The sequence below is a fragment of the Genypterus blacodes genome, unplaced genomic scaffold, assembly GCF_046128005.1.
Source record: "Genypterus blacodes isolate CSIRO-AG114 ecotype Tasmania unplaced genomic scaffold, CSIRO-AGI_Gbla_v1 ptg000054l_1, whole genome shotgun sequence".
NCBI lineage: Eukaryota > Metazoa > Chordata > Actinopteri > Ophidiiformes > Ophidiidae > Genypterus > Genypterus blacodes.
Window position 1 is genome coordinate 1,200,630 of NW_027466866.1, and position 27,706 is coordinate 1,228,335.

Consider the following 27,706-nt stretch of genomic DNA (forward strand, 5'->3'; position numbering starts at 1 on the left):
GACTTTTTTGTCAATGATTTTATTTTCTAAATTTGTTACATTCTTCAAGGTATCAACATTAAAAAAAACTCCATCCAGGAGCTTTCTATAGGTAAAGGTAAGCACTGTGGCAGTAATAATACAATATTTATAAAAATGTACTCTTGATACTTAAGTACTTTTAAAAACAAGTACTTTGGTACTTTTACTTAAGTAAACATCTGACTGTAGTACTTTTACTTGTATTGGAATACAATTTAACAAGCGGTATCTGTACTTTTACTTAAGTAATGAAACTGTGTACCCTGGCCGCCTTTGGTTAACAGAAACTGAAAGGAAGCGCTAGGAACTTTCACTGACGGTTGTTTGCTCCGTACTGATTTGAATGTAGCACTGCCTTACAGGAAGTGGACTGTCATTCTGGAGACTCGCTGTGTCCTTGTGAGCTAACGAGCTTGTTAGCCTGCAAACAAGACAAGCAGATGTGTACCATTTGTAAAGATGGATTAAAGAGCGCCTGAAGTGTGAATTTCCGAGAGATTTTGTCGATAACAGCGCCATGTTGCGTGTCGGGAGCAGAGCTGCCTGGTAAGTTCCGTTTAACAAAGATAGCGTTAACGTTAGCTTAGGAGGAAAGCGCAGGTAACGGAGGTCTGTTTGACAGCTTAGACAGGTAACACCTCGACATACGTTAAAAAGCGCCATATTACACCTAGAATGAAGGCTAATCTACTCTACTTACACACTTTATCCACACACGGCCGCCGGAAGGAACTGGCCTGTGTGTCAGTGTTTCCTGGAGTAATTGTAACGATCTTACCTAGCTAACGAGCTAGCGTTCCAGGTAAACCGGGGACCAGGTTACAGCTCTAACGTCATTCAGGAAAATCCTAATTGTACGCTCCTAGGTGTAAATTTAAGAAGTGTTTGCTCTTATAAATGGCTTGTTGACGCACTGGTTGAGTCGTTTTCCTACAATGTGTTAACAACCCGGAGCTGTTTCATGTTGAAGCTTCATAACAAACCATCAGAGTGTCATGGTGAGTGTTAGTCACCTTCCTCTCTCTCTGACTCCATCCCAGCATTGCGTGCAGGAGCCTGGTTGCTTCGAATTCGAACATGGGAGTGAGATTCCGGGTGCCATTGCAGAAGCTGCACCCTCTGTCCCGGGCCATTCACCACCGCTACTCGGGGAACACGAACCCCCAGCGACCCCCTCACCGCACCGCAGCCCGCTACTTCACCTCCATGTCCAGGTTGCCCATGCGGCCGCCCAAGCCTCCCCCGGGGTCAGGTGGTGGTGGTGGCCATGGCTACCAGCAGCAGCGGAACTTCTGGGTAGCCCGCCTCGCTGCCAGGCTGCTCAAGCTCAGATACATCCTGCTGGGCTCGGCAGTGGGAGGAGGTTACACAGCTAAAAAGGTGGGAATCGGTGGATGTTTACCTTTAATACTGCTTGGTCTCACTAAATAAGATTTTCCATTAACCTAGAGGTAGTTATCTAGTTAATTGACCTGGTGTACGTCCAACTGAAGCTTGTAATCATACCTGCAGACCTACGAGGAGTGGAAAGACATGCTGCCTGATTTTAGTGAATACAACTGGGTCGTTCCTGATTTTGTGTGGGAACTCGCCGACCAAATTGATTTCGGTAAGTGTTTCATTTTAGCCTCGCGAAGGAACAGAAACCCAATGAACTTACACATCTCAAGACCTTACTTGTAATAGATTTGTTTCTTTCATTCTGATCCTCTTAACCATGTTGTGTCTTTTGACCACAGAGAAGCTGGCCAAAGCTCTGCCCGAGATGGAGGAAATAGCCAAACTAATGCCTGACTTTGATAAGATAGGAGAGAACTTCACCTTCCTGAAAAGCATCTTGTCCCCTGGTATGTACACATCCGTTACACACCAACAATGCCTTAATAAATGTGTCTCGAGTTTGAGTTTATGTCATTTCCAGACAGGCCAGTGGCCACATTAATTTTAGACACACCAGCAAATCTGTCTCCCACATCTTCATCTATCTCCATATACATTATGATGTAATATGGTGTCTGCCTTTGCACACACCTCACAGCGACCTCAGCAGAATAACAGAAAATGCTGCTGCTTCACTCTATTTTGCCTCTTTCCTGCTGCAGCTTTTCTGCCTGTGGTTGCAATGAGATCATGATAACATTTCACTTTACATGAAAATTGGATTTGTATTGCCTTTTTAATGACACTGTCATAGGCAGAATACCTGCTGTGACTTCACCGAGTGTAGTGTAACCAGAAATGCACCAATAACCAATTGAAAATAAGTGCAGGAGCAAGTTTGAGATTATGTTTTGGTTTAGCTTTTATCTGCATCGTCGGCTGGCTTTCCTCTCTGCTGCCAAGATTAAACCATGATTTTATGCAATTTTGCATCCAAAAATTTGATGTGTTTCCTGCTGCCATGGAACCTTTGCTGTGTTGTCTAATTTGCAGTGAACATGGTCTGCCTGTGTTGAGGACAGCCCAGATTATAATTACAGTTTAGCAAGTGACAAAAATGGAGCAAAAAACCTCCATGGAGTCGCTGATTTTGCGTATAAAAACACAGATAGTCCATAATTACAGAATTTCACTCTGGACTTGCAGAGCACAGCGTGGTAGAGCAGCTTTAGGTTAACGCACATGATCCAGCCGTGTCCCTGCTTGTCCATCATCCCTCTGCTTGGGTCTTTTATGATTTTCACCTTGTGTTGTTCTTCCTTTCTCCCCCTCCCCCGCCCTCCTGTCCTCCACATTCTTTACAGGTGGGAATTTGGGTAGTGAAGTCAAAGGAGCTTCCGGTCTGCATCTGTTGTTAGGTGTGTAAACCCTGCACTCAGTTAGTGCCGCGCTCCTTCCTTCCACTCCCCTTTTTCTTTCTGCCACTGTTAGAGCGCCATCATCCTACGATGGTTGCCCGTTTGTGCTGGTAGTCCTGCTTGCAGAGCGGTGGCCACGATCTCGGCGCTTAGAGGTCGTGGCACGGCATCCTCCGCAGTTTTTCGCAGGTTGCAGACCGGCGCTGCTCTCAACGATACCAATGTTGGTGAAGAACCCAGGTCTTGTTATTGTGTTAAGTGTATGACCTGTCAATACAATGGTGACTCTGTCTTCTCCAGAAGATACAAGTTTATTTCTTATGTCTCTCTTGAGTTTTCTTCCCTTACACTCCCCTTTATGACTGCATTCAAATTTCAACTTATACCTTTGTTGTTTCTTTCATAGTCCATATCATAGCACAAAAGCAGGAAGTGTAATTCTCCAGTGGGGTGAATGCCCCTGCACCTGACCTGCGGTGCTTTTAGGAGCAGGTCACATGTGACGTCTTAAGCAGTCTTTAGTATGTCCTCTGTGATTCTTGTTCTTTCTTTTACCTGAGTGTCTTTGGCTGCCCCCGTGTGGTTTTTGCCTCCTTTGACTTCCTCCCTCTCCCTCTCTCACCCGTACCCTGCTTTCCTTAATTTCTCTCACATTTGGTGTTGTCCCTTTGTCCCCAACTACTAATTGTAACGCAAATGTTTGGAAAATGCACGGATAACACATAACAGCATCCACAATGATTTACCTGCATTTGTAATGGAAATGAATAGTGGATACACATTATGTAGTGATGTAATTGGCAGCCTCTTCTAAGCTTTTAGCCCTAAAATGTTAAATGTGTTGTACCTTATATATTTCTGTGTGTGTTTGAAATTGGGCAGTAGTAGTCAAAACTGCTTATGGTGCAAAGATTTTCCACACATTTGAATTTTAATCACATGGGTGTTGCTCTCTCTCACCGTAGCAACCAGTAGATGACTGCTCCCTCTTTTGGCACTTTTTTTTTTAACTGTGGGAACTGTTGCGTCTCTAAACTTCCATATTTAGCAATGTGTTTCTGTGGCTAACTGTGTTTCTGCCTTGTTGGGCTTCCTCCGGTAGAAACCTCAGGAGATCCTCCACTGAGCGCGGTGGATCCGTCTGCTGCGGCCACACAAGATGGCAGTGACAAGCAATACAAGAAGGCAAGTCCGAGTCTGCACGGCGTCCCGATTCCTTTAGCTTTACTTTGTCCTTTCTGTTGGGCCACAGCTTGGTCTTACTCAGCCCATGTCTGTAGCTTGGCTCATTGTCACCTCAGTGAGCAGAATTGGCGAATGAATCAAAATTCAATCAAAGAATCGGAAAGTAAAATATGACCTATTGTTCAAATTGTGCAAACATTATCAGAGTTGGGCTTTGAATTCCCACATCGTACTGTAAAGCACTTAAAATCAGCATGTGTTTTGATTCATTCAATTCCACTGAATCGCTAAAGTAAGCTTCATACTGTTGTTAGAGTAGCTCATACTCAGTATAAACATAGCTGAACATGACATGCTTGTCATGTAAAATGACATACTATGGTCCGAAAATGGTTCTTACCTTTGTCTCACAATAGTATGATGTAAGGTCATTCAGTCTCTCTCTCTCAAGTGAGCTTTTCTACAAGTTATCAGGTTTGATCCCACACACGACTCATTCTGAGAGAGGGGGCTTATTGTAGACACACACACAGATGTTTGCTTTTCCTTTACCTTTGTCATGCTTATCCACATTTTTTCCAGAAGCCTCATTCACGGGGACCAGCTGTCACATTCATTTGTTCTGTCTCTCTGTCTTCTTCTGTCTGGATTTCATGTTCTTTTTGTTTTTTGTCCTTTTCCCAAACGTGAGCATTCCCAAAATGTATATAAACATTGGACAAAGTGCTTTTAAGAAGGGCTCCATCAAATAACTGCTTTCTTCCCTTATGCTTTGCTTTTAGGCCAAACTTGTCCCCAGCTTGAAATACAAACATGAAGTATAAAGTAATTTAAAGAATATACCAAAATACACACAACAACAACAACATGAGAATGTTAATCAAGAAATGTAATCAACACATATACATCAGATGCTATATATGAATATATGGATGTCTACGTTGAATACATACTATTTGATGTATTCTGTTTAGACGGACTGCTTCATGTCGGGGGCCACTGGACTAAAGATGAATTCCCTGCTATGTGCTTTCTGCTTCACCCTCGCTGTACTCCAGAGCCTGCTTTGCTCATTTCATTATCATCTTCACCTTCTGCACAATTACCCACACCGATTATGAGAACTGTCAAATATTACAACATTCACAATATTGTGGCCCTGTTAGAATACGCAAACGTCGTGTAAGAATTGATAATTATGGAAATGAAATCGATGAACTACGTCTGTTAATGTATATGATATTGCATGAAACACAAGTGGATACTGTTACCAGACTCCAAGCACACCTTTATCCACAGTGATGCATGATGGTGAGGGAACAGAACGTAGCCACTGTGGTTGCCACTAGCCGAGAGGCACTGTTTGTGGTATCAGTTGCCTCTTCTGCTGTCAGGCTGGCAAAGTTTTGCATCTCCCCTTTATGTTTGAGAGAGACAGACTTTGCTGTGTAGCACTGATGATGGTGGCAAGATAAGCAGAAATGTATCTTAGACTTAGATTGTGTTCATCTCTAGCTTTGACCGAATAGTGACTAGCCAGTGATTGTACACACAGGCCTCTGGTTTGGTCCTGTGTGTGGGTGTGTGTGGATGCAGCCCTGGCCTGGATGGCAGACCAGCCCAGCAGTGGGTGGTTGTTACTGTTGTTGCTGCTCCATGCCTCTCTCTCACTATGACGTACCCCAGCAGGGTCTGCTCGGGGAGCTCGTTCTTATTCAGCAGCAGATCCAGCGGCACGAGGAGGAGGTCCGACGGGCTGCCACAGCCGCTAGTGCGCGTCCCCCACCACCACCGCCTGCTCCCAGTCCGCCTCCGAACCCCGACCCCCCTCAGCAGAAACGCAAGGTGAAGGTGCCACCCCACGTAGACATCCCTCCCCAACTCCAACAACGCCTCCAACCTGACCATAGCTCTATATGACAAATGGAATGACACTAAAGGACCTTTTAGACCCCTGCCCCCTTTAAGGTCAACCTGCTGCCTTGACAAAACAGAATAGAGATTTCAATTATAATAATAATAATTACCGTCTGTTACAGCTGAGAGTAAACAAAGTATCGTATGATGACCGTAAAGGGGTTAAAACAGCAACATGAACAGCTGTAGAGTGTAATGCAATACTCGCCATGCAATAACTAAAACCTTTGTTACGAGATCAGTGCTTATTATGTTAAGTCAGCACTGAGGTGTTGTTTTAGCTGTAAGGTCTGTCTGTTACTTTGCCCTCCTGGCTTATAAAATAACAGAAACCTCTCATAGTAAAACGATACGCCATTTAAAACCACTACTAATCAATAGACATTGAAGATAAGTTGTCCACGAGGTTGCTTTTACTGCATGAGCTTTGCATTACATTTGCCAAGTGTCTGTGTTGTGCGTCTGCCCTTCACTTTAAACAATGGCATCAGGGGTTTTCAATCATTTTCAAGTTCTTTTGTTGGTTCTTTACCAATAGATTGTAATTTGTTACACATTGCCAAGCCACTACCTCCAACAATACCAAACACTATTCTCCGTTTATCACTCCATTCCATAGTCACCGTGTTAGGCTTTGCTGAGATTGCTTGCTAGTGAGCTATCGCAGGCCATGCATGGACCCCCGGCCTTGTTCCTGCGTTAGTACTGTATGGACAGTGCATGGAGTGGAGTGGACCCCCACTGCATGCTGTAAGCCACACTTCAATGGACCCAATTTTTCGAAAGCTGAAAGGCATTGAGATTGCTACATTTTACACGTATAGAAAGCCTACGGTACCAGACACTTCCTGTCCCTGTCCATGTAGTGAAGATCTGGCTGAGGATAAAGCATTTTGGTGTGTTTGTGTCGTAACTTCCTTTTCTTGTTGCCAATCCCATTTGCTCATGTATGTCTTGTTTCTGTTTGTCCTTTCTTACATTCTGACAAATGTGTTGCAGACATCTGAAGTCAAGAACTAATTTGATAGGTTTGACAAATCATGAAAAATCAAACTGCAATGACTGATTGTGACTAGATTTTGTGTTTTAATTCAGCTGTATGTTCCTCACTTTGTGATTTGTGCATGTGTATGAATCGTAGCCTGGTGATTTAAGCTAAGACCAATGAGTATTATGATAGGATCGGATTTTTGTCCTACTACTATAACATTAACTTGTCGTCTCTCAATTCGATTTCTCTTCAATGCTGAGTGTGCATCTACTCTCCCAGGTGCTGGTTGGATTTCATGCTTGTGGAGTTGTACAAGGAGGGTACAGGGAAATCATCCTTTTAGAAAAAGAGTGTTAACCCACTTTGTTGCTGTTTTTCTCATTCTTTTCTGATTTGACCTTTAGTCATCAGACAAAGAAAGGCTAGACCAGCTTCAGGAAGAACTCCTCCGTACCCAGGTACAGTAGATTGGTTGTAAGATCAATACTTTAAAATAGAGGGATATTGGAGTCTTTTAAAAGTGTGAGTTAAAGCCACTTACATTTACTGTCGTTTGTTCAGCTACATCTTATATATATATATATATATATATATACGCTCAGTTCAGGTTTTATCAATCATAGACTTGTAATCAAATTACATGATTATGGATGATTATTGTTTGCAGCAAATCATAATAATTGACATTTTACTTTTTTAATAATTAGTATGAGTATTGATTGTTGATTGGCTGCTGGTGTGTGTCCCATAGATGAAGTATCAGCGCATGCTGGAGAGGCTGGAGAAGGAGAATAAAGAATTAAGAAAAGTGGTGCTGCAAAAGGATGATAAGGGGATTCACCAGAGGAAAGTGAAGGTGGGTCTGACACACGCACACACACATTTTATTGTACTCATGAATTGAACAAAAAATATTGCCCTTTCAGTCTTTGTCACAGTGAGAGTGTACATGAAAAAACTTCAGAATTTCATTGAGTTTGAATTTCTCATTGTATCCCTTCATGTAGAAATCCCTTATTGACTTGTATTCTGAAGTCCTGGACATCTTGTCGGACTATGATGCCAACTACAACACCCAGGACCACTTACCCAGGGTAGGAACAGTCAAAGATACTTCTACTTTTATTTATCTCATGTCTCAGTAAATGTCAACATGCTGTTTTTAAAAGTGCTTTTGAGCAGGATGTTGTTTTTTGCTTTCACAAATCACAAAACCTCTTGTGTAAATTATGTTCTAATTCTTTTTTTTGTCAGTTTTGTCTGGCCTCATGTTACTGCATCTTTGTACTGGGTTCGATGTCTCACACACACTTATCTCTCAGGTCGTTGTGGTCGGGGATCAGAGTGCTGGGAAAACAAGTGTGCTGGAGATGATAGCCCAGGCTAGGATCTTCCCCCGGGGCTCTGGAGAGATGATGACTCGCTCTCCTGTCAAGGTTTGAGGAAACAAATGTGTAGCAACCAATTTTTATGGGCTTTTCCTGTACACTGGTGCCCTTGACAATTCTCCTTCTCTCCCCAGGTAACACTAAGTGAAGGCCCCCACCATGTGGCCATGTTCAAGGACAGTGGCCGAGAGTTTGACCTCACTAAGGAGGAGGATGTAAGTCAAAAAGTCATGTATTCCCTCTGTCTAAAATGACAACTCAACACAACCTACAGTATTTTTACAGTTGTTCTGCCTCCCTCCCTTCTGCAGCTTGCTGCCCTCAGGCATGAGATCGAGCTAAGGATGAGGAAGAGTGTGAAGGAGGGCCAGACAGTTAGCTCTGAGGTTGGACACTGGTAACAAAACTGCTCTTTGCTGTTGCACTGCTGTAGGCTGTGACTGAATTATGACATGTGTTTTTTTTGTTAGACAATTTCCCTGAGTGTAAAAGGTCCTGGCATCCAGAGGATGGTGCTCGTGGATCTCCCAGGTGTCATCAGCGTGAGTAAACACTCAGTGATATCATTGGAATTACTGACATGGCACATTTTAATGTACATTTTAATATATTTTATAGACTTTTAAACACTTGCGTGGAGTGGAGTGCTTCATGCAGCCACCACATTTCCAAACCAATAGCTCATAGTTTATACTGTATAATAAGACAGCCACTGCTGAAATTTGATTTAAGCTGCAAGAAGATATTACAAGTGCAACTGCAATAAACACACACACACAGAGCCAGAGTGCTTTATATGGTCAAAGGTGTGATCGTTGACCTCCAATAATCCAGGACATCTTGAAAACCTAAAGGTGTTTAACAATCTGAAAGCTGTTATTATGTGTCTTTCACAGACGGTTACTTCAGGCATGGCAGCAGACACAAAGGATACCATCTTCAGCATCAGCAAAGCCTACATGCAGAACCCCAACGCAATCATCCTGTGCATTCAGGGTGAGCTATTTGCAAACCTTTCCTACTTCTATTTACCATTATTATCTTTGTACATATCATTTTAATTTGTCAGATATTCACAGATGGTAATCCGTTTCTGACTGTGACATTTTCTTTCTCCGGTTAGATGGCAGTGTGGATGCAGAGCGAAGCATTGTAACAGACTTGGTCAGCCAGATGGACCCCCATGGGAAGAGGACCATCTTTGTCCTCACCAAGGTGGACTTGGCTGAGAAGAACCTGGCCAGCCCAAACAGAGTAAGATGGCTCAGTGTGTTATGTAACATGAAGGCACAGCTCTGTCTTGACAGCCACGTTACAAATTGGTGAAATCTCACACTTAGTGAGCGAAGGTGATGTGAACAGTTTAAACAACAAATAGCTGCTTATGCAAACCTTTACACATCAGCAGAAGAGGTACCAAACCACAACTTTGAGAAATTGTAATATGCAGTTACTCCACAAGAGGTCACTCAGCTTTCATTTCAACATGCAATGTCTTTTGTTCTGCTGTGAAGTAGCCTGAGAAGATAAGTCTTTCTTTTTCAGATCCAGCAGATAGTTGAAGGCAAGCTGTTCCCCATGAAGGCTCTGGGTTACTTTGCAGTTGTGACAGGAAGAGGTAACATTTACTTAGCTAATAATAATTAGTAAATCAAGCTTTGCCAGCTTCATTAGTGATGTATTAGTATGTCTGTACATGTGGCATGCCTTACTTACTGTTACCACTATTTCCTTATGAATTGTAGCATAACTAACTAACAAACAAAAGTCTGAATGTCATTTACTTCATCATCTTGTCATGTTGTCCTCTCTTCTGCAGGAAGCAGTAGTGAAAGTATAGACTCCATTAAAGACTACGAGGAGGAATTCTTCCAGAACTCCAGATTACTGAGGCAGGTTTAAGTTCACTCATCAAACTTGAACAGCTTTATCAAACATATACATTGCAAATAGACAAATAATGTCTGTATCCAAATAGGGATGGCATGCTGAAAGCCCACCAAGTGACCACAAAGAACTTGAGTCTGGCTGTCTCTGACTGCTTCTGGAAGATGGTGAGGGAATCTGTTGAGCAGCAGGCTGACGTCTTCAAAGGTAAACACACGTGCAGGACTTGAGTTAATAATTAGTTCATAAAGAGGCCCTTCCTGTGCCAAGCATTAATTGAAGCTTTGAATTGCTGCGGTTGGATGTTGATGTCCATTCACTGCGTGTTTGACAGCACCTGCGTATATCCATTAGGCTGCACAGAGAGCAGGTGCTAGAACTCCTCTGCTCTGGACTCACCTATCTTCTTGTGCTTGGTTGTAGTTAGTCCACACTGCCACGCTTTTTCGCTTCCTCAGTCCTGCCTTCCATCGACAATTAGCTTAGACAACCACAGACCCATTGCTAACAGCGCAGGAGATTTATTGCCCTGCGACTGCAGGTCCCATCGGCCTATTGTGTTGTATATTGATCCATAGTCCATCAAAAACACACACAACTGGCCCCTATCCTCCCTGCTTGATGCCGCTGTGGCCCCACAAACCAGCAATTAGCCTAATCACTACTGTGGACGCCTGGTGTGCATATCCGCACATGTCTCAGTGTCTGCATGTGTGTGTGCGAGAACCAAAAGTCTTTCGATAAAATAGTGTGTGATCAGGGCTCTCTGCTCTGCGTCTAAGGGACCAGTTAAGAGTGTGTGTGTGTGTGTGTACAAGATCCACTTTTATTAAAAGATGGGCACCATTACCGCTGTGATTGCCTCCTTTATATCAAACCAATCTAAAACAAAGCTGGCCTTGTTCCTGTACGGTCATCACCTGATGATTATGGATGATTATTGTTTGATGAAGCATGAAAAAACAAAAGGGACTTTCATCGACTTTCCAGCAGACTTGAGGATGACCACCTGCCGAACAGTATAGTGTTGTGAAACTATGAAGAAGTAATAGGGGCTTAGATTGAATCGTTTGTCGTGTGTTCCTGTCAGGATTTATTCAATTATATTTTACATTCAGAAAATATTTACTTTATTATTCATCTTCATGTTGAAAAGGTTTGTTTAGATCATGCATTCATTATGACCTTTCCCCCATCACACCCCAGCATCCCGCTTCAACTTAGAGACGGAATGGAAGAACAACTACCCGCGTCTGAGAGAGCTGGACAGGGTGAGAAACACAAACACACCCTTCTCTTTCAAACCTGTATCAAGTATTTTCTTTCCAGTTCTTTGACAGTTGTGTTTTATACAAAGACTTTAAGCACAAATGGCTTTTATGTATAATAGGACTTGTGTTTATTTGTTTGTTTTTACAGAATGAACTGTTTGAGAAGGCCAAAAATGAAATCTTGGATGAAGTCATTAGTTTGAGTCAAGTAACTCCCCAACACTGGTGAGTTCATTATGTATGCTGCAGCTTGTTGTGCTATAACACCTGTCCTGAGTGGAACTATTGCTGCTTGTCAACTGTGACATTTTGAGTTCATTAGCGGCTGTAGTTGAAACAAAAGCTGGTTGAAGACTAAACAGGCCTCGGCATTTCTACTGCCAAGTGCCATTTATAATGCCTACAGAAAAGCATACAGGCTGATGGCAACAAGGATGAAATTGACCCCCTTTTAAAGAGACCAACCAAATGTCTCAAATGAAAATGTAGTTCAGCATTTTAACATTACCTCTATTTGTAATGGGTAGTTGCTGGGATGCAACCGCAGAAACTGAGCTGTGTAACATCATTCAGAACTTATTTGGTCCTGTACGTGAATGCAATTATAGCATGTCAGTCCCTCACCTCACAATAGGTAGGAGTCTATTTTTAGAGCCAAATGAATTTCTCTGTGTGTGAAGGTATAGTTTATACCTCACCCCTAAGAGGAAAACCTCGCTAAATGAGATGCATGCATGATGTAGCCATCCCTAGTGTGCACACCATCACCTCTCACAGATCAATACTCTGATGAATGGCCCAAGGATGGGAACAGGGTGGCCCTGTTAGCCAGGCAGCCAGCCAGCCAGCCAGCCAGCTAGCCAGTCTATTGGAGATGCTGCTTATTGACAGCAAGGAGTGCTGGCCTGAACAAAAGGGGAGCCTAATGAAATATGAGCGTGTGTTTATGATAAATGAGAGGCACAACTCTGCTGTGGTCTCATGGGGAATTGGGGAAGATTTTGTCCCATTGTCACACTGTCCTGGTGAGATGGAGTGAGAGTGCGTAGGCTGTTAGCTGCTAACAGGCTCATGCAGGAGCTGTATTGGAATCTACAGTCAGGTGCAGTTCACTATACGAGTGAAAGCTTCTCGGCCAAGAGCAAACCCTCCACAGTCATTGCTTTCCTACCCAGCCAGCTGACCTGACTAAATATACACACTAAGCAACTTCTTTTACATTATTTGTGATATCTAGATTAACATCCCAGTCTAATGTGAGGTTGCCAATCATTCATTTACGAGAACTCCAAACTCTAGAACTGACGTGTTTTATCTTTGACTGTCCCAGGGAGGCCATTCTGCAGAAGAAGCTCTGGGAGCGTGTTTCCACCCATGTCATTGAGAACATCTACCTGCCTGCTGCCCAGACCATGGACTCTGGTACCTTTAACACCACTGTAGACATCAAGCTCAAACAGTGGACGGACAAGCAGCTACCACACAAAGCTCTGGAGGTACAGCTAAATGTCTATGTTAAAGCTTTACCTTCTGATATTGCCTAAATGTAGTTGTAAATAGATTAGTTGGTGCTGAATTCCAATGACGTGAGTTATCCCCTCTGTTCCTCTGCTCCCCCATCAGGTTGCCTGGGAGACACTGCAGGAGGAGTTTGCTCGCTTCATGGCTGAATACAAAGGCAAAGATCAGGACGACATTTTTGACAAACTAAAGGAGGCCGTGAAGGATGAGAGCATTAAGAGGCACAAGTGGAATGAGAGGGCCATGGACAGCCTGGTAAACACACAGCAAAGCCACTCTCCCAGAGCAGAGAGACAGAATGCACACATAGACTGAACACTTCCTCTGCCACTACCAATTTAGTCAATGGACATTGCACTTTAATGTTCTGAGGAAGATGTTCTAGATGTGCAGTGTGTGTAGCTTTTGGTTTGACAAGAGAGAAAATATTGTTGTTACTTGCATGGACATGTCAAAGCTCCTTGTACATGATTATTTTCTTCTTTTTCCTGCTACGTGTGTGTGTGTGTGTGTGTGTGTGTGTGTGTGTTTATTTGTCAGAGGGTGATCCAGCACAATGCTCTTGAAGATCGCTCCATCACAGACAAGCCCCAGTGGGATGCAGCCATTCATTTCATGGAAGACACCCTGCAGTCACGCCTCAAAGACAGTATGTTAAACTCTCTTAACTCAACCTCCCACTCTCTAGACTCTATGATGACTTATATTTCATAGTCAGGATGTTCATAAGTGCATCGTCATAAGCTTTGCACATTCAAAGTGTAAAATACATAGTATGGAAGGAAACAGCTAATATATGCAATTTCCTCCCCCTTTTGTCTCCTTTATCTGTTCTCATTCTGTGTAGCTGAATCAGTAATCAGCGACATGGTTGGTCCAGACTGGAAGCAGAGGTGGCTTAACTGGCTGAACCGCACACCAGATCAGGTTAGAGTTCCAAGGGTCGCAGTAGAATTCCTGGGTCTGACGAGATCATCACTTTAAAAGAAGCAACTCATGGTGCTGCACTTGAGTATAATGGTGCAGTTATAGTCTACAGAAGAATACACTTGCGTTTAAATGTTGCTGTTAATTTCTCCACCCTGGTCACACCCTGGTATTAGTAAGAAGAATGGACCCACTTACATTTTAATAGCAGTTGCCACAGTAGCAGCAGCAGCAGGGAAATGCAGTAAATAATCACATGTAAACATTGCTCTTAAGACGGTGCTTATTTGCTTCTCTTCTTGTAGCACATCCGTAACGAAACAAAAAAAGAGCTGGAGCGGTTGTTGAAGATCCATGAGGATCACACAGCCTACTTGGCCAACGACGAGGTCACAACAGTCCGGAAGAACCTAGAGTCTCGAGGGGTAGAAGTTGATCCTGTGCTGGTGAGCTCCAAACACTGCCGATATTTGCCTTCCTCTGACATTTATGTTTGTGACTGTGTATCATCCATTAACTGTCTGATTGTTTACATCCTTGCTCGGTCAGATCAAGGACACGTGGCACCAGCTGTATCGCAGACACTTCCTGCAGAAGGCTCTGGCCCACTGCAGCCTCTGCAAGAGAGGATTCTACTACTACCAGAGACACTTTGTTGACTCTGAGGTAAGCTGGGAGGATAGACTAGACTAGATCTTCATTTGTGTTTTTCTTTTTACAACCTTTTTCTGAACTGTATCAAAGACCATTGTGTGAACTTGGGTGCCTGCTTGTGTTTCTAGCTGGAGTGCAATGATGTGGTACTGTTCTGGAGGATCCAGAGAATGCTGGGCATCACAGCAAACACTCTCCGACAGCAGCTCACAAACACAGAGGGTAAGTAACTTGTGGTTATAGATCATTGTTGAATAGTACATTTTCATCATTTACTATTTATTTTGAATCAAAATCATCAGTGAGTCCATGCACCACCATTTTTGTGACATAATTCAATCACAACACTGACAGATGCATGTTGGAGTGCTGCATATTTCTGCTCACTCATCCCCTCATTCATCCCCTCAGTGCGCCGGCTGGAGAAGAATGTGAAGGAAGTACTGGAGGACTTTGGTGAGGACATGGAGAGGAAAATCCAGCTCATCACAGGGCGCAGAGTGCAGCTGGCCGAGGATCTCAGTAAGACAAGCACACAACCACATCCGACACAAACGTGTACACTTAAGTGGCCCAAGACAGTGACTCCATTCTGAAAAGGGGAGAGTAGGCAGTGTATTGTGATGATAAGCATGATTTTAGTTACAAGAAGCCTGCAGTTTGGCTTCATTGTAAGGCGCCTCAAACGTGTCAGTAGGTGGCAGTGGTGCTTAAGGAGAGGGACCGGCAGAATCCAATCAGTATACTAAACTGATCGAGTAGAGTCAAGTTGAAATAAGTTGGATAACAACTGGAGTCCAACATACACATACATAATTCATAAACTAACTGGGAGATCTAATTGGCACATAGAGGGCAGGGATGAGTGTGTATGCTTGCGCTTCTGGTTGGTAGCAGCGGTATGCCGGCTGTCTGCCTGTCAGGTCGATCCACCAGCCCTGCTCCCTGTTAACACAACCCTGCTGATTAAACACAGCACAATTTGCAGGGATCCCACAGGCCTGTAAGACGAGCTGAGGCTTGCTCGGTCTCACTGTATGCACACGTACTGTATGTATGCATCAGTGCAGGTTGGGAGTTTCTGATTCAGTGAAGATGCATTATAACAACTGCCTGTATGGTTTTACTACACTCCAAAACAAGCTGCATTCCATTCCATGGCAAATGTTTTCCAAAGAGCCGTTGAGCAAGAAAACCTGGAAAAGGTTTAGCTCCCTTGTGTCATTGTGATTTGGAGTGAAACCTCTTTTGCATTTCAAAGGCCATAGGCCAGATCCATACTCACAGCCCTGATGCCTGATGGGATTCATCTATTGTGTATATGAGTTAGATGAAACTACCATGAGTCAAACACCCAGGACGGCTACAGCCTCAGTTCCAGCTTGGCTCTTATGCCAGCGGAAACCTAGGAGATGTTTTCTGTGTTTGTGGCAGCACACACACTCACACACGCACACCAACTGTCCCCTCAGTTACTGACAATGTTAGTCAAGTGCTGTGCCAAACGTGGCAAGTCCAGACCTGTGCATCTTGGCTGATGTTTGTTAGGCTCAAGTCTTGACTACTGGACCTTAAAGGACTTTCACTGAATATTAAACCAGAGTTGGCTGTGGCACACGGGTTGCGTCACACATATTGATATTGTATCTTTGCCGCTATAGTCTTATTTTTGTGGACATCGATCTGCTGGCTTCATGCAAGGACTTATTGCGTCATATTTTATATAACGTTTCGTCTTCTTTTCTCTGACTGGTGCAGAATTTAAGCCAATCTTAAATGTACAGCTTTCTGACTATTTCACATTAGCACTGGGCATTGAGGTGTGTGTGTGTGTGTGTGTGTGTGTGTGTGTGTGTGTGTGTGTGTGTGTGTGTGTGTGTGTGTGTGTGTGTGTGTGTGTGTGTGTGTGTGTGTGTGTGTGTGTGTGTGTGTGTGTGTGTGTGTGTGTGTGTGTGTGTGTGAGTATGTGGTGTTTGTATAGTAATATCTTGTCTGCAGCTGTGCACTTGTACAGAATATGGGCCCTATCTCCCTTGGCTATAAATTTTATATGCATAATGTAGACACAAAAGTATTTGCCAAAGCTTTGCACTTTGGCCACGAGAGAGCTCATCCTGCTTTCTACATCCTGCTGCCAGATATTCTCTCCTTTTTTTTTTTTACGGTCCAACTGATGAGCGTTTCTAGGCCTTCAAACATGCAAACTGATAGTCCACTACATTTATTTAAACAGTGTAAACACACATGCACAGAGTCATGTACATTTGCATACACTGACATTTTCAGAAGAATGCCAAATCACATGGCCGCCCAGTCTAAAACGGGGCGACACACAAAGAGAGAGAGAGGTAATCTGGTTATGGTTAAGAGAGGCTTTACTTCTTCCTCTGTGTAGGTTTCCTCTGACACTAACCTCTTTTCCTTGCTCTCAGTCTTTCTCTCGCTTCCTTTTTCCCGGTCTTTCCATTCCATACATTTGTCAACAATGCCTAGACCTGCCTCGCCTTGCAAATCCTATAAGGCAAGCCGATCCCAAACTTTCCCAAAGAAGCATTACATTCCCACTTCCCACCACCTTCGACTCCGCTCATTAATAGATGTGGGAATGTGGGAATCAGTGCTGAGATCTACAGAAGGGAAACACACCTGTATGTGCACCCACACATGTTTTCACAGGCTAAAGCAAAGCAGATCAAAACTGGAAACTATCAACCTGAGGTTTTTGGGCTTTGAAATGTTTAGAAAAGAAATAGGAGTTTAAGAGAAAAGATGAATTGTAAACAAATGGTAAAACCACTCAACGACAGTTATTTGTCATTCATAAATCTAATTTTACAACATTTTGAGACTGAAACTTGCCATGTCCATAACACTTAGCACTGATCTTATAGCGATGTCAGAGTTTTTCCAACTTTAATGCTGTAAAGTTGCAGTTATGCCACTCGGTCAGTGTGAGTTAGTGGGTGAAGTGGAGGCTCTGGATCATTAGCTCTCTGACACTCTGTACAGGCCTCCCTGTATAATTCAGCCGAGACCTGTGTGTGTGTCTGTGTGTGTGTGTGTGTGGGGCGTGGGTATGTGGATCCATCACTCTTGGCTGAACTTCATGGCTGATGGGCTGATTCTTTAACTCTGTGTCCACTCTGTAACTCCGCTCAAAGCGCAAAGTTTGAAACAAAAAAGTTTGACGTGCTTCTACTTTCTTCACTCGGTTGGTGAATAAAAGTGTGTGTGGATATTGCTGAGATCCTGTTGCAGGTTTTGTAGCCTCATTCCGTTCAGCTCTGCGTTGGCATGACCAGTTGCTGCACTGTGGAGCAGAAGCCCACAGGCCGTCTAAAATGGCTCCCATTGGTATAAGAGGAGAGCTTCGTTATTTCCATCTATATTTTCTAAATTCTAACGCATATAGAGATGTCTCAAAACAATTCAAACACCCTCAAGGACTTGAGTGTGGACATTATGCCGCCCTGTCCCTGTGTTTTTCTGAAGGTCATTTAAAGATATTTCAGCGGTGGACTGTGTGTCAGCCTGTGCCCTTTCAGTGGGAGGACTTTGGTCTCTGCAGCTCCTCACACCGCCTCACAGCCAGGGACGCACAAGAAATCCCATTCAAATCCAAATCGCAATTTTGCCACATTCGATCGCCAAACTGTAAGAAGCTGCAATGTTGTTAAAGAGAGACAGTTTGTGTAAGGAGTGCTGCACGAGACAAATGATAGGAGCCGTCGATGCGGTAGTCTAACAGCTGTCACTCACTCCAAAATGCAGTTTCACTCTCCTTTTAATCACTATTGCAGTGTTTTGGACTCACAATATGTTAGATGATTGACAATTTGATTATTTGTTTTTGGTTTTCAACTGGCGGGCTAAAACTGTATGGGTGGGAAGATGGATTTGTCTCTTGTCTCCATGGCGAGCGACTTCACTTGATGTATCATGAAACCGTCTCACCTCTGAGCCGTTGTTCCCCCACACTCTCTCTCTCTCTCTCTCTCTTTCTCTCTCTTTCTCTCTCTCTCTCTCTCCAGCCCTTTTTAGAGACCACAGGTCAGCGTGCCTCAGGCTCAAACTATGCTTGACCCCACAGGTCAACCAACTAATACCACCGGCTACTTGATCCAGCTGCTTTCTTTTCCATGTAAAACTCTGTCCAGCTCCGTCTCTCTCTCTCTCTCTCTCTCTCTCTCTCTCTCTCTCTCTCTCTCTCTCTCTCATCTAACCTTGATGGAGGGAGAGAGAGGAAAGGGGTAACAGGGAGGAAGCCCTACCCTACTTTCACCTGGCCGCCTGTTCCTATGAGAGAAAAGGGAAGTGAGGGAAGCAGAGAGGAAGAGGCAGGAGGGGAGGAGAAAGGATAAATGCACTTCCCTTAACAAAGGCAGAAATGTGTTCCCAGAGGCAGTGTGGTGTTAAGAGCTATTTGCCCCGACTCGCAAACAGACCCTGAGCTGCTCGGGTTACACATGCAGGTCAGGTGTGTGTCGGCGTGTTAGCGTGTTAAGCATGTGAAGCCAGCATAAGTCGGGGGGGGTACAGCGTGCCCTAGGTGTGCGCTTGTGCTGGTGTGTGTGTGTGTGTCAGCGTGTGCCAGGCCAGCTGTATGGCTCGGTGCCATCTCTGGAACAAGCAGCGTTCAACCACAGGTCTCTGTAGACGCCAAAGAGTGTTGTTTGTGTTTGTGTTACAGGTTGTGTACGCTCACAACTAATAATACAATCACACACAAAGGAGAAGGAACTAACAAGGAAAGGTCACATGTTCTGAATTGCTGCTGTGAGACGTAAAAGCTACCTGGTCCCCGTGCCAAACAGCGCAGGCCTAGTTTGTGTTTGCACTCGGCCTCCATGCTCGTCCACAAGTGTGCCGTCCTCGCTGCTACAGGCGGCGACGACGTGAGGAAAGTTATGGATTTAAGGAATTAATGGGATCAATAGTAGATGCTCCTGAGGATAATGATAATGGCTAAAGTGTTTGCATGTAGATGCACTTTGTTCCTTCATGCTTGTGTGGAAGCAGAATACAATAACGCCCTGGTTGTCTGGGCTTGCTCACCGGAATGCCTTCCCAGCCTCACGCTCACTTCATTTCCTTTCATCTCCTCCTCCTCCTCCTCCTCCTTTGGGCAGCTTCCTCCGGAGTGATTAGTGGGAGCTCAGTGAGAAGTGCTCCTCTGTTCTCCGCTGCTGTAAGAGATGACGTATCGCCTTAAAGTGGTGTGTGTGTGTGTGGGTGTGTTCAGAGGTTTCATAGTATTTCCCTTATGATTAAAAGATAACATGGGTTATTATCATTATTGCGAGTTTCTAATGGTTTAGTTCTTTGTCTCTCCATTGTTTCTGCTCCCTCCCTCTCTCCCAGTTTCCCTTCGTTCCTGTTTATTCTCTCTCTCTCTCTCTCCTGCCACACACCATCGGAATATCTCTTCCCCCTAAACACAACAGACAGGAGTCTCATTTTCCTCCTCCTCCTCCTCATCTTCTTCCTCCTCCACCTCATTTGTAGCAGCCCCCCAACAGGCACCTGTCCCTTCTCTGCTCCAGTCCTGACCTGCTTCTCTTGTCACTTTCCCATCATCCCGTCTCTCCCACTCACTTTACTTCCTCCCTTCACTCCACATGTCTGTCCTTCTCCTCTCTCCAGTCGGTAATAAGTGCAGTCTCTCCAGTCTGTCTACCTCTGGATGAGATCCTACCATCCTTGCTATTGTGCCTGAATACTTATGTGTATACAAAGATTAGAGAGGAGGAGTCTCAGTTTGCTTTGGTGCCCCATGTTGTTTGGATTGATGGATGGATGTTTTGTTGAAGTTTCCGTCTCTACAGCTTCACGGTGTATTTTTCCTATTTTATTATTGACTCCTGGTCTACCCAGGGAGGGATGGGCTACAATAAACAAAGGATCAGAGATGGATCGGGCATTATACAGCCCAAACCGATCCATTAAAAAGGTCATTGCCTCTGTGGCTTCTTAACGCTCTCCCTTGGTACCGACGTAGGAGAGGAACCAGTGGACTACATCAACATTGGGCAAGTGTTTCAGATCAGGAACAGTGTAGAGGCGATGAAGGAAGCAGTGAAGAGGAAACGCAATGATGAAAGGGAGCGTGGACACATCTTTCATTCTCCTTGGCAAGGGGGAAAGACGGCGGCGAGCATGGGAAAATAGGAAAAGAGAAGGAGGGGAAGGGAAGGGAACTTCAGCGAGGCTTCTGTGTAAAGGTTTCCAACACAGCGTGCACCCACCCTCAGGGACCCATCCCCACTGAACCTCCTGTCACTCACACACACACACACACACACACACAAAAGAGCTGACATCAGGTGCCGGTTGAGATGAGGTAATAGGAAAACCACACACTCCCCCCGGCAATAGTTCAAGATGTAGGGATGGAGCTTTCTCACGCCTCTACCGTGTGCGTGTGCGTGTGCGTGTGCGCGTGTGTGTGTGTGTGTGTGTGTGTGTGTGTGTGTGTGTGTGTGTGTGACCTTTTTTGTCGAGGCCAGGGTTACTTTGAGCAGATGCACATCTCGCTAACGTCTGTGTGTGTGTTGTATTTGCGAGCAACACACACCTGCAGTCTATCTGCATCCTCCATCCTATGGGTCTGGGCAGGCTTTCATGAAGTGGCTCAAAGGAATTCCAGGTGCGTTTGCCGTCTCCTCTGCGTTATATGGATGTGACGGTGTGTGTGTGTGTGTGGGATCCAGAGCAGCTGGAGGTTTGTGTTTACCTGAGGGCAGAGGGGGGGAAGAGGAGTGCAGAGGAGGTACGCCTCAGCCCCACTCCCTTATCTCTCTCTCTCTCTGCTGCTTGTCTTGTTTGCTGGAGCGGTTGGGGGTTCAGCTCCATGTTGCCGTGTCACGTGTCGGCTGCGTTTCCACGCTGGCCTTCGTGAGCGTCACCTCGGGGGTTCTGGTGCCAGAGTTCAGCAGCGGTTGATGTTGTCCATGCACAGCTGGGAGTGAGGGAGTTTCTCAGAGGGATTATGACAGGAACCTGGGCTTAGAGCGGTCCTGTCAGCCCCACATCCCCGGGCTCACTGTGGCCGCTGCAGATTGATCACCACTTAGCCTCACAACACACCAGCTCAGACTCCATGTGAGTGCAAACGCTGAGTCTGACTGGATCACACGATGTAATGATGATGAGAGGATCTGTTTGTTGTTCATGTTAGATACCCTGTTCAGTTTCATCATAGAGAGATGTGGAGTCATAATGGATGGACCCTCAGGCCTTGGTGGAGGTATTCCTGCGTGTACCTGAGCCCTGCAGGGTCCCAGCTGCATTCTTACCACAGCAGCGACCACAGCCCTCATCTTTACAGCCGCCTGCACTAAAAGGCTTAGACGTCTGACCCATGCACAACAGGCGACACAAAGCCGAAGAAACATCGCGTCAAATTGCACTTTCAAAGGATTTGTCTCGCTATTTTGCTGTTTATGTTTAGTCTGCCCCCTGAGCGACCCCGAGGTCTGACCTGCTCAGACCTGTGCCTGTCCTCAGGTTGGGCCGCTGTCTCTCCGCCATCTGGTTTCTAGATAAGAGCAACCAGACCGGTGCGGGGGCCTGATTCATTGCCGTGTCACCGACGCGGCGTTGGGCCCGTCGACATCCCTGCGCTCCGGCTGCGTCCGCCTCCCGTGGCCCGCTTTTTTATAGCGTGACAATCTGGATATAGTGACAAATCAAGCAGCGCGCCGAGGAAAAGGCTTCTCTGTTTGTTACATTAAGAGATCGGCTTTCAGAGCATGAAACGCCAGAGCGCTGAAACGCCGGGCCGCCTCCATCCACGCCGCGACCTTGGCGATGGTGTTGAGATATAAAAAGCTCCTTCCACAACGATGATAGGTCGGGACAGGAACCCCACCCTCCCTCCCTCCACCCCTCTCTCTCTCTCTCTCTCTCTCTCTCTCTCTCGTGACCATGCTGTGAACTCTTGTCAGAGTAGCGTGATGAAGCCGCTTCAACCTTGGCACCGAACATCATGCGCTGAAATCTCGCTGTTGCCACTTTTTTTGTTAATAACCTCCACTCTTCCTTTACCGTCGCCTCCCTTTCACAGCCGGTGAAGAAGAGCGGCCATCTCCCATATGAAGAGGATTAGTTATCTCCCCCCCCCCTCCTCCTCTGTGACTCCTGCAGGCCTCCCTCTCCCTCTTATCTCCTCTCTCTCTCCCTCTCTCTCTCCTGCCGCTCCACCGTGGCCTCGCCGTTGCTCAGTCTAATTACAGGTCAATTAAAGACTTCTCTGTCGGCGCTCCGGCCACAGCGGGCTCAGGCGACTCGGCGGCGCAGCGGAGAATGAGATATCATTTCATGTGGAGATCAGCCGAGAGAGAGCGATAGAGAGAGAGAGAGGCCTTGAAAGAGAGGATTGCGAGGGGAAAGGCTCCCCCGTCTTCCCCCGCCTCAATAGGCGAGAGTCTCTCTCCACCCTCGGCGACCTGCACAACACCCAGCGCCTTAAAGAAGGGGGCCTCTGGGATAGAAGCCAGAGGATTATGGGAATATTCATGACCAGATAAAGGGGCGAGCGGTTGAATGACTGTGTTTTGGGGCTCATCTCTTAGGTAAACAGGCTGTAAATGGAGTTTTAGACGGCTACTCCCACCGCTCAGTGAGCTACAGGCGCCGGTGCTCGGCCCAATGTTTTCTGTAGCATTTCTATGGGACGCAGAACAGAAAACCCTTATTGTGGCCTTTTCTTCCCCGGCTGTGTTACGAAGGAAACACAGCTGGTGTCGGAGGAGAATAAATATCTGTTTCTGCTGCTTTCTTTATCCGCAGCATCTCAGGGTTTTTTGTCTCTCCTGGAAGCTCCTGGGTGTCATTTGCGAAAGATTTTGCCGCTCTTGGTACCTTAGTGTGGCTCTGTGTGTGCTGTCAGAGAGAGAGAGGTTACGTGGGAGCCTCATGTTCATGCGTCAATGATTTGTAAGAACTTTGAGGTCCAGATCCTTAAAGGAAGGAAGGCTGTGATGTTCCTCAGCGACCTGAACGTGCGGTCGTCCGTCAATCTGTCGTCAAACGGCCATCTTCTCATCCCGGGCCTCGTTATCTAACCTCTGACCTCTGTGACCGGTGATGGAGCCGAACGCGGCGTCTCTGCCCCGACAGTTGGCAGGATCCGTATTTGTTGACCCGTGTTAAGCGGCCCGCATTCGAAAACTGTGAGGCTCCATAGGCGAGCTTATCTGCAGCCACATCTAAACCCAGTCTAAGCTTTGAAGCCTGAGCCAGGGGCTTTCCCATGTTTTGATGATCTGACAGCCCCCCCCCCTCTTCCCCCCTCCCCCCTCCTCACAACCCCACACCTCTCCACACTTTATTCTTTTTTTCAAACTTGAGTTCAGACAGATGTTGGTAATCCTGCTCTGATTGGCTTGGATTGAATTATGTTGTCCTGCGGTGGAGGCACGCAGCCCACGCGGCTGAACTCTGAGCCGTGGCCTGCGGTTGGGTGTGTGTGCGTGTGTGTGTGTGTGTGTTGGAAGGGTGCACCGCAGGCTCATGTTTCAGCCCCACACCTGCTGCAGTGACTTGTCAGCGTTGCCCCTCTTCAGGCCCCCTTAATGCCTCCATTAGGTGTTGTAATCTCCGCCTCGCGTCTTTCCATCTCACCCCGGTGTGTTAACAGAGTATCAAAGGCTGGGGATTATTGTTTGCCACCTGCCAGTGGTAAGTGTGGATCAGACGGAGGCGGGGGCTGCACGGCGGCGTGAGCAGCGCTGGTTTCCACGACATTGAGGTGTTTTCATGTGCGTGTGCTTGTGCGTGTGTGTGTGTGTGTGTGTTTCAGGGCCGAGGCTTTTCTTCTTGTCAATCAGCTTTCCTCGGTTCTGCTTGTATTTCAAGTGTTCGTGTGTGTGTGTGTTTGAGGTGTGTGAGTCTGTATGTGTGTGTGTGCGGAGGCGTGCCTGCACCTCTCCCAGCTTTTCATCCTTCAGGAACAGGAGAGCTCTGCTGCTGCACCGCTCCCATCAAAGCGTCTGCACACACACACACACACACCAGCCCCTCAGTGCTGCCGTCTCCTGTTTCACACTGAAGCACACACACACACACACACACACACACGCTGCTCTCACCTTTGTGCCGACCTGAAACAGACACTTGGGACACTGTTGCTCTGAGGTCTAAACCTCTGTGATTTATTCCCCACAAATGCAGTCCAGTCCCCTTTTCTCCCTTTTTTCCCCTTAAAGCTGTTTCTAAGCTCTCTGGGCCTCCGTGTAGGAAAACAATCAACAATAGGTGGCCCGTCCATCTCGTGTGGCCGATTGATCAAGATGGAGCTGGCCACGGTTTGTTCTGCAGAGCTTTCTGTTTGAGTTTGTGCTTGGGGAAGATCCAGACAGATTAGCGAGGGTGACAGGGGGACGCAGGCAGGAGATCCAGCCAGGACCTCAAGGTGCAGCTGGGGGGACGGGGGGGGGGCTTCCTTTCCTCAGCACTGCTCCACAAACTTCCTCCCAGCCAGTGTTTAATCAGCGATTAAGAGCGCTTTCTGCGTCTGGCTCGTCTCGTGTGACGGGACATGTTTGCTCCTCTCAGGCAGGCGGAGCACAAAGGAGGCTTAATCACAGAGAGGAGTGACTGACTGTTCCTCCAGTACATTTCTCTTTTCATGGGAAATGTTGTTGTTATGGTATCTTCCTCTGTCCATTAGCAATGTGCCTGCCAGGAGCGTACCATGACGAGGCGGGGGTGAGGGCCTTGATGTGGTCGCCGCAGCCCTGGCGGCGGTCCACAAGCGCTCGCCGTCACATGTGTGAGGAAGCTCAGCCTGAGGTCTCTGCTCTCTCTACTCAGACGAGACCTGCTGCTGTCTGAAGCTCTGTGTGTGTTGAGCTGCAGCTTGTGTTGCTGTTTTGTATTTATGTCATCGTGGTTACAGGAGACAGGAGACGTTCAGCAGACCTCTGTTCCACTCCGCCGCCTTATTGAATTTACATAAACTCGCTTAATCTGGACATGAACGCTTAATTGATTTGTGAGAGGGAAGTGCGCCATGATGGTGATGAAGCCCCTCCCCCTGATTGACCCGTACGGCTCAGTTGCATTTGTGCCTTTTTAATTGCAATAATAAAAAAATACTCTTGAGTACTGAGTGTGAGGATTGGGGCAGAGCCTCCAGAGCCTCCAGAGCCTCCAGAGCCTCCAGGGTTCATTTCTTACATCTCAACTTAGAAGAGGCTCATTTCTGTTGATGTACTTCAGGTTTAAGTGTGTTTTTAAAAGAGAACATGGTGATAAGTTGATGGTTATTATGATAAAACACACAAATGATGTAATACATGAAGTCTTATCTTGTGTATTGTTTGTTATTGACGGATCAAACTGTTTTGTGTGTCTGCAGAGAAAGTGCGGGAGATCCAGGAGAAACTTGAATCCTTCATAGAAGCTCTACACAAGGAGAAGTAGGAGAAGCAGGTATTCATCTCCACATCCATGAACTGTAAACGCATCACGTGTTTGCAGTATTCATGTTTTTTTGTGTGTGTCTGTAAGCCACAAACATCTCAGCTTCTGAACAGATTCATGGTTTGGTTTTTCCCTTTTTCCAGGATCGCTGAAAACAAAATTATGGATCACAGCAAAGCACTGAACTAAGACAAACTAAATCAGCCCCGCCCCCTGTAAATGATCAATCTCCCCCCCGCCCGGCTCCACCGACACCAGATTTCTAAACGCCGCCCGCTTCACTTCCTGTCACTCGGGAAGCAGAAGGGAAGGAGGATCTGAACGGAACGATGAAGAAGAAGAGGGGCTTACTATTTTTTTCGCCAGACTTTCGCTTCAATTTTTTATTTTCTGTTTTGTTTCTCGTAACTCTCCGGTGGAGTCAGATCGGTTCGTGCTCCGGAGTGCAAACACACTGATGAACACAGAGAGGAGAAGCTTTGCAAACATCTGACCTCCTCTCCTCCTCTCCTCCTCCTCTCCTCTCCTTTCCTTCTCCCTCTTCTCCCTCATTTCCAATAAATGAGGCATGTGGACTTGTTTATCTCCCCTAATGTTTTTCTTTTTTCCCTTTTGCTGCTGATGATGCGAGCGAGCATGCACGTGTGTGTGTGTGTGTGTGTGTGTGTGTGTAGAGAGGAAACACCACAGGCACGGTAACCGATGGTTGATGAGGCCTCGGGCTTCATATCTCGGCCTTGCCTGGAACAGTTTGAGCCTCGACTTCACGTTCCGCCTCACATAGTATCTTAAGCACTTTGTTAACCTCAGTAAAGCTCTATTGTAGACTCACTCTTCACGCTGCGTGTGTGTGAGTGTGTGTTTAGCTCCAGAGGATGTTCTCGCACCGGATGAAGAAGCGACCTTTGTGTGATCCCTGAAAGATTTCTGCCAAATAACTCACCGCCCTTTTCACACCTAAAACTCAAGCTTTCCCCCCCGTCCGTCCGTCCGTCCGTCTGTGTGTGTGTGTGTGAGTCCACATCTCAGCTTTAATCTACAAATTAATATTAGATTTTGCTAAAGACCAATCTCGCACCTCTGAGTAGATTCACTCCGTTTCTATCAGGCGGGGGAAGTGGCTTTTAACAGATGATATAAGAAGTTCTTCGCCGTCTTCACTGTACACTTCTCTCCTCCCACGCTTCCTACTCACACACACACACACACACACACACACTTGTTGTGCTTCATGTCACTTTGTAGGCTACTGTACATCCACCAGGGCGCAGAAACATGAATCAGCCCTGACCTGCAGCGGAAACACCTTCAGAATCACTTAGGACCCTTAATACGTCACACCATCAAAATGTGACATCACTCTTTATGTCATTACGTCATCCAGCAAGTATACGAGCACTTAATCACATCATTTAACAACATGTAGACCTTATCTGTATTGTCCTGCACTTCACTTCTTTGCTTCAGTGTTTACTGGTCCAGGGTCGGTCCTGATCCTGATCTTGTCCCAGGCGGTCCAGTTGCCGTGGTTTCTGGTCCCATCAGTGTGTTTCCCCTCTCTGCTCCAAGATCTATGTGGCATTTGGTCGCTCGGTGTGTTTACGTGCATATTACAGGGGTTGATTGTGATCAGGCGTGAGATCAAACACACACACACACACACACACACACACACACACACACACACACACACAGGGAAATCAGATGAACAGAAGGTTT

General features: G+C 46.0%; 1 protein-coding gene across 4 annotated transcripts; it reads left to right on the forward strand.

Annotated features, from left to right (window-relative positions):
* The first annotated feature begins 376 nt into the window (after positions 1-376).
* On the forward strand, positions 377-26,203 carry opa1 (OPA1 mitochondrial dynamin like GTPase). Of its 4 annotated transcripts, XM_076151247.1 has the most exons (31): positions 377-567; positions 1,062-1,401; positions 1,534-1,630; positions 1,761-1,868; positions 2,766-2,819; positions 3,922-4,004; positions 5,694-5,849; positions 7,317-7,370; positions 7,664-7,768; positions 7,920-8,006; positions 8,235-8,348; positions 8,435-8,515; positions 8,612-8,686; positions 8,771-8,842; positions 9,197-9,296; positions 9,424-9,554; positions 9,846-9,918; positions 10,120-10,192; positions 10,279-10,394; positions 11,394-11,458; positions 11,607-11,683; positions 12,789-12,954; positions 13,082-13,234; positions 13,520-13,628; positions 13,827-13,906; positions 14,212-14,352; positions 14,456-14,572; positions 14,689-14,782; positions 14,972-15,082; positions 25,923-25,996; positions 26,131-26,203. In XM_076151247.1, exons 1-30 carry the CDS (start codon positions 539-541, stop codon positions 25,985-25,987), a joined length of 3,126 nt encoding a protein of 1,041 aa, XP_076007362.1. In that variant the 5' UTR covers positions 377-538; the 3' UTR covers positions 25,988-25,996; positions 26,131-26,203. The 4 variants fall into 4 exon arrangements, with proteins under 4 accessions (XP_076007362.1, XP_076007365.1, XP_076007364.1 ...); XM_076151250.1 differs by lacking the exon at positions 5,694-5,849; XM_076151249.1 differs by lacking the exon at positions 2,766-2,819.
* The last annotated feature ends 1,503 nt before the right edge of the window (positions 26,204-27,706 follow it).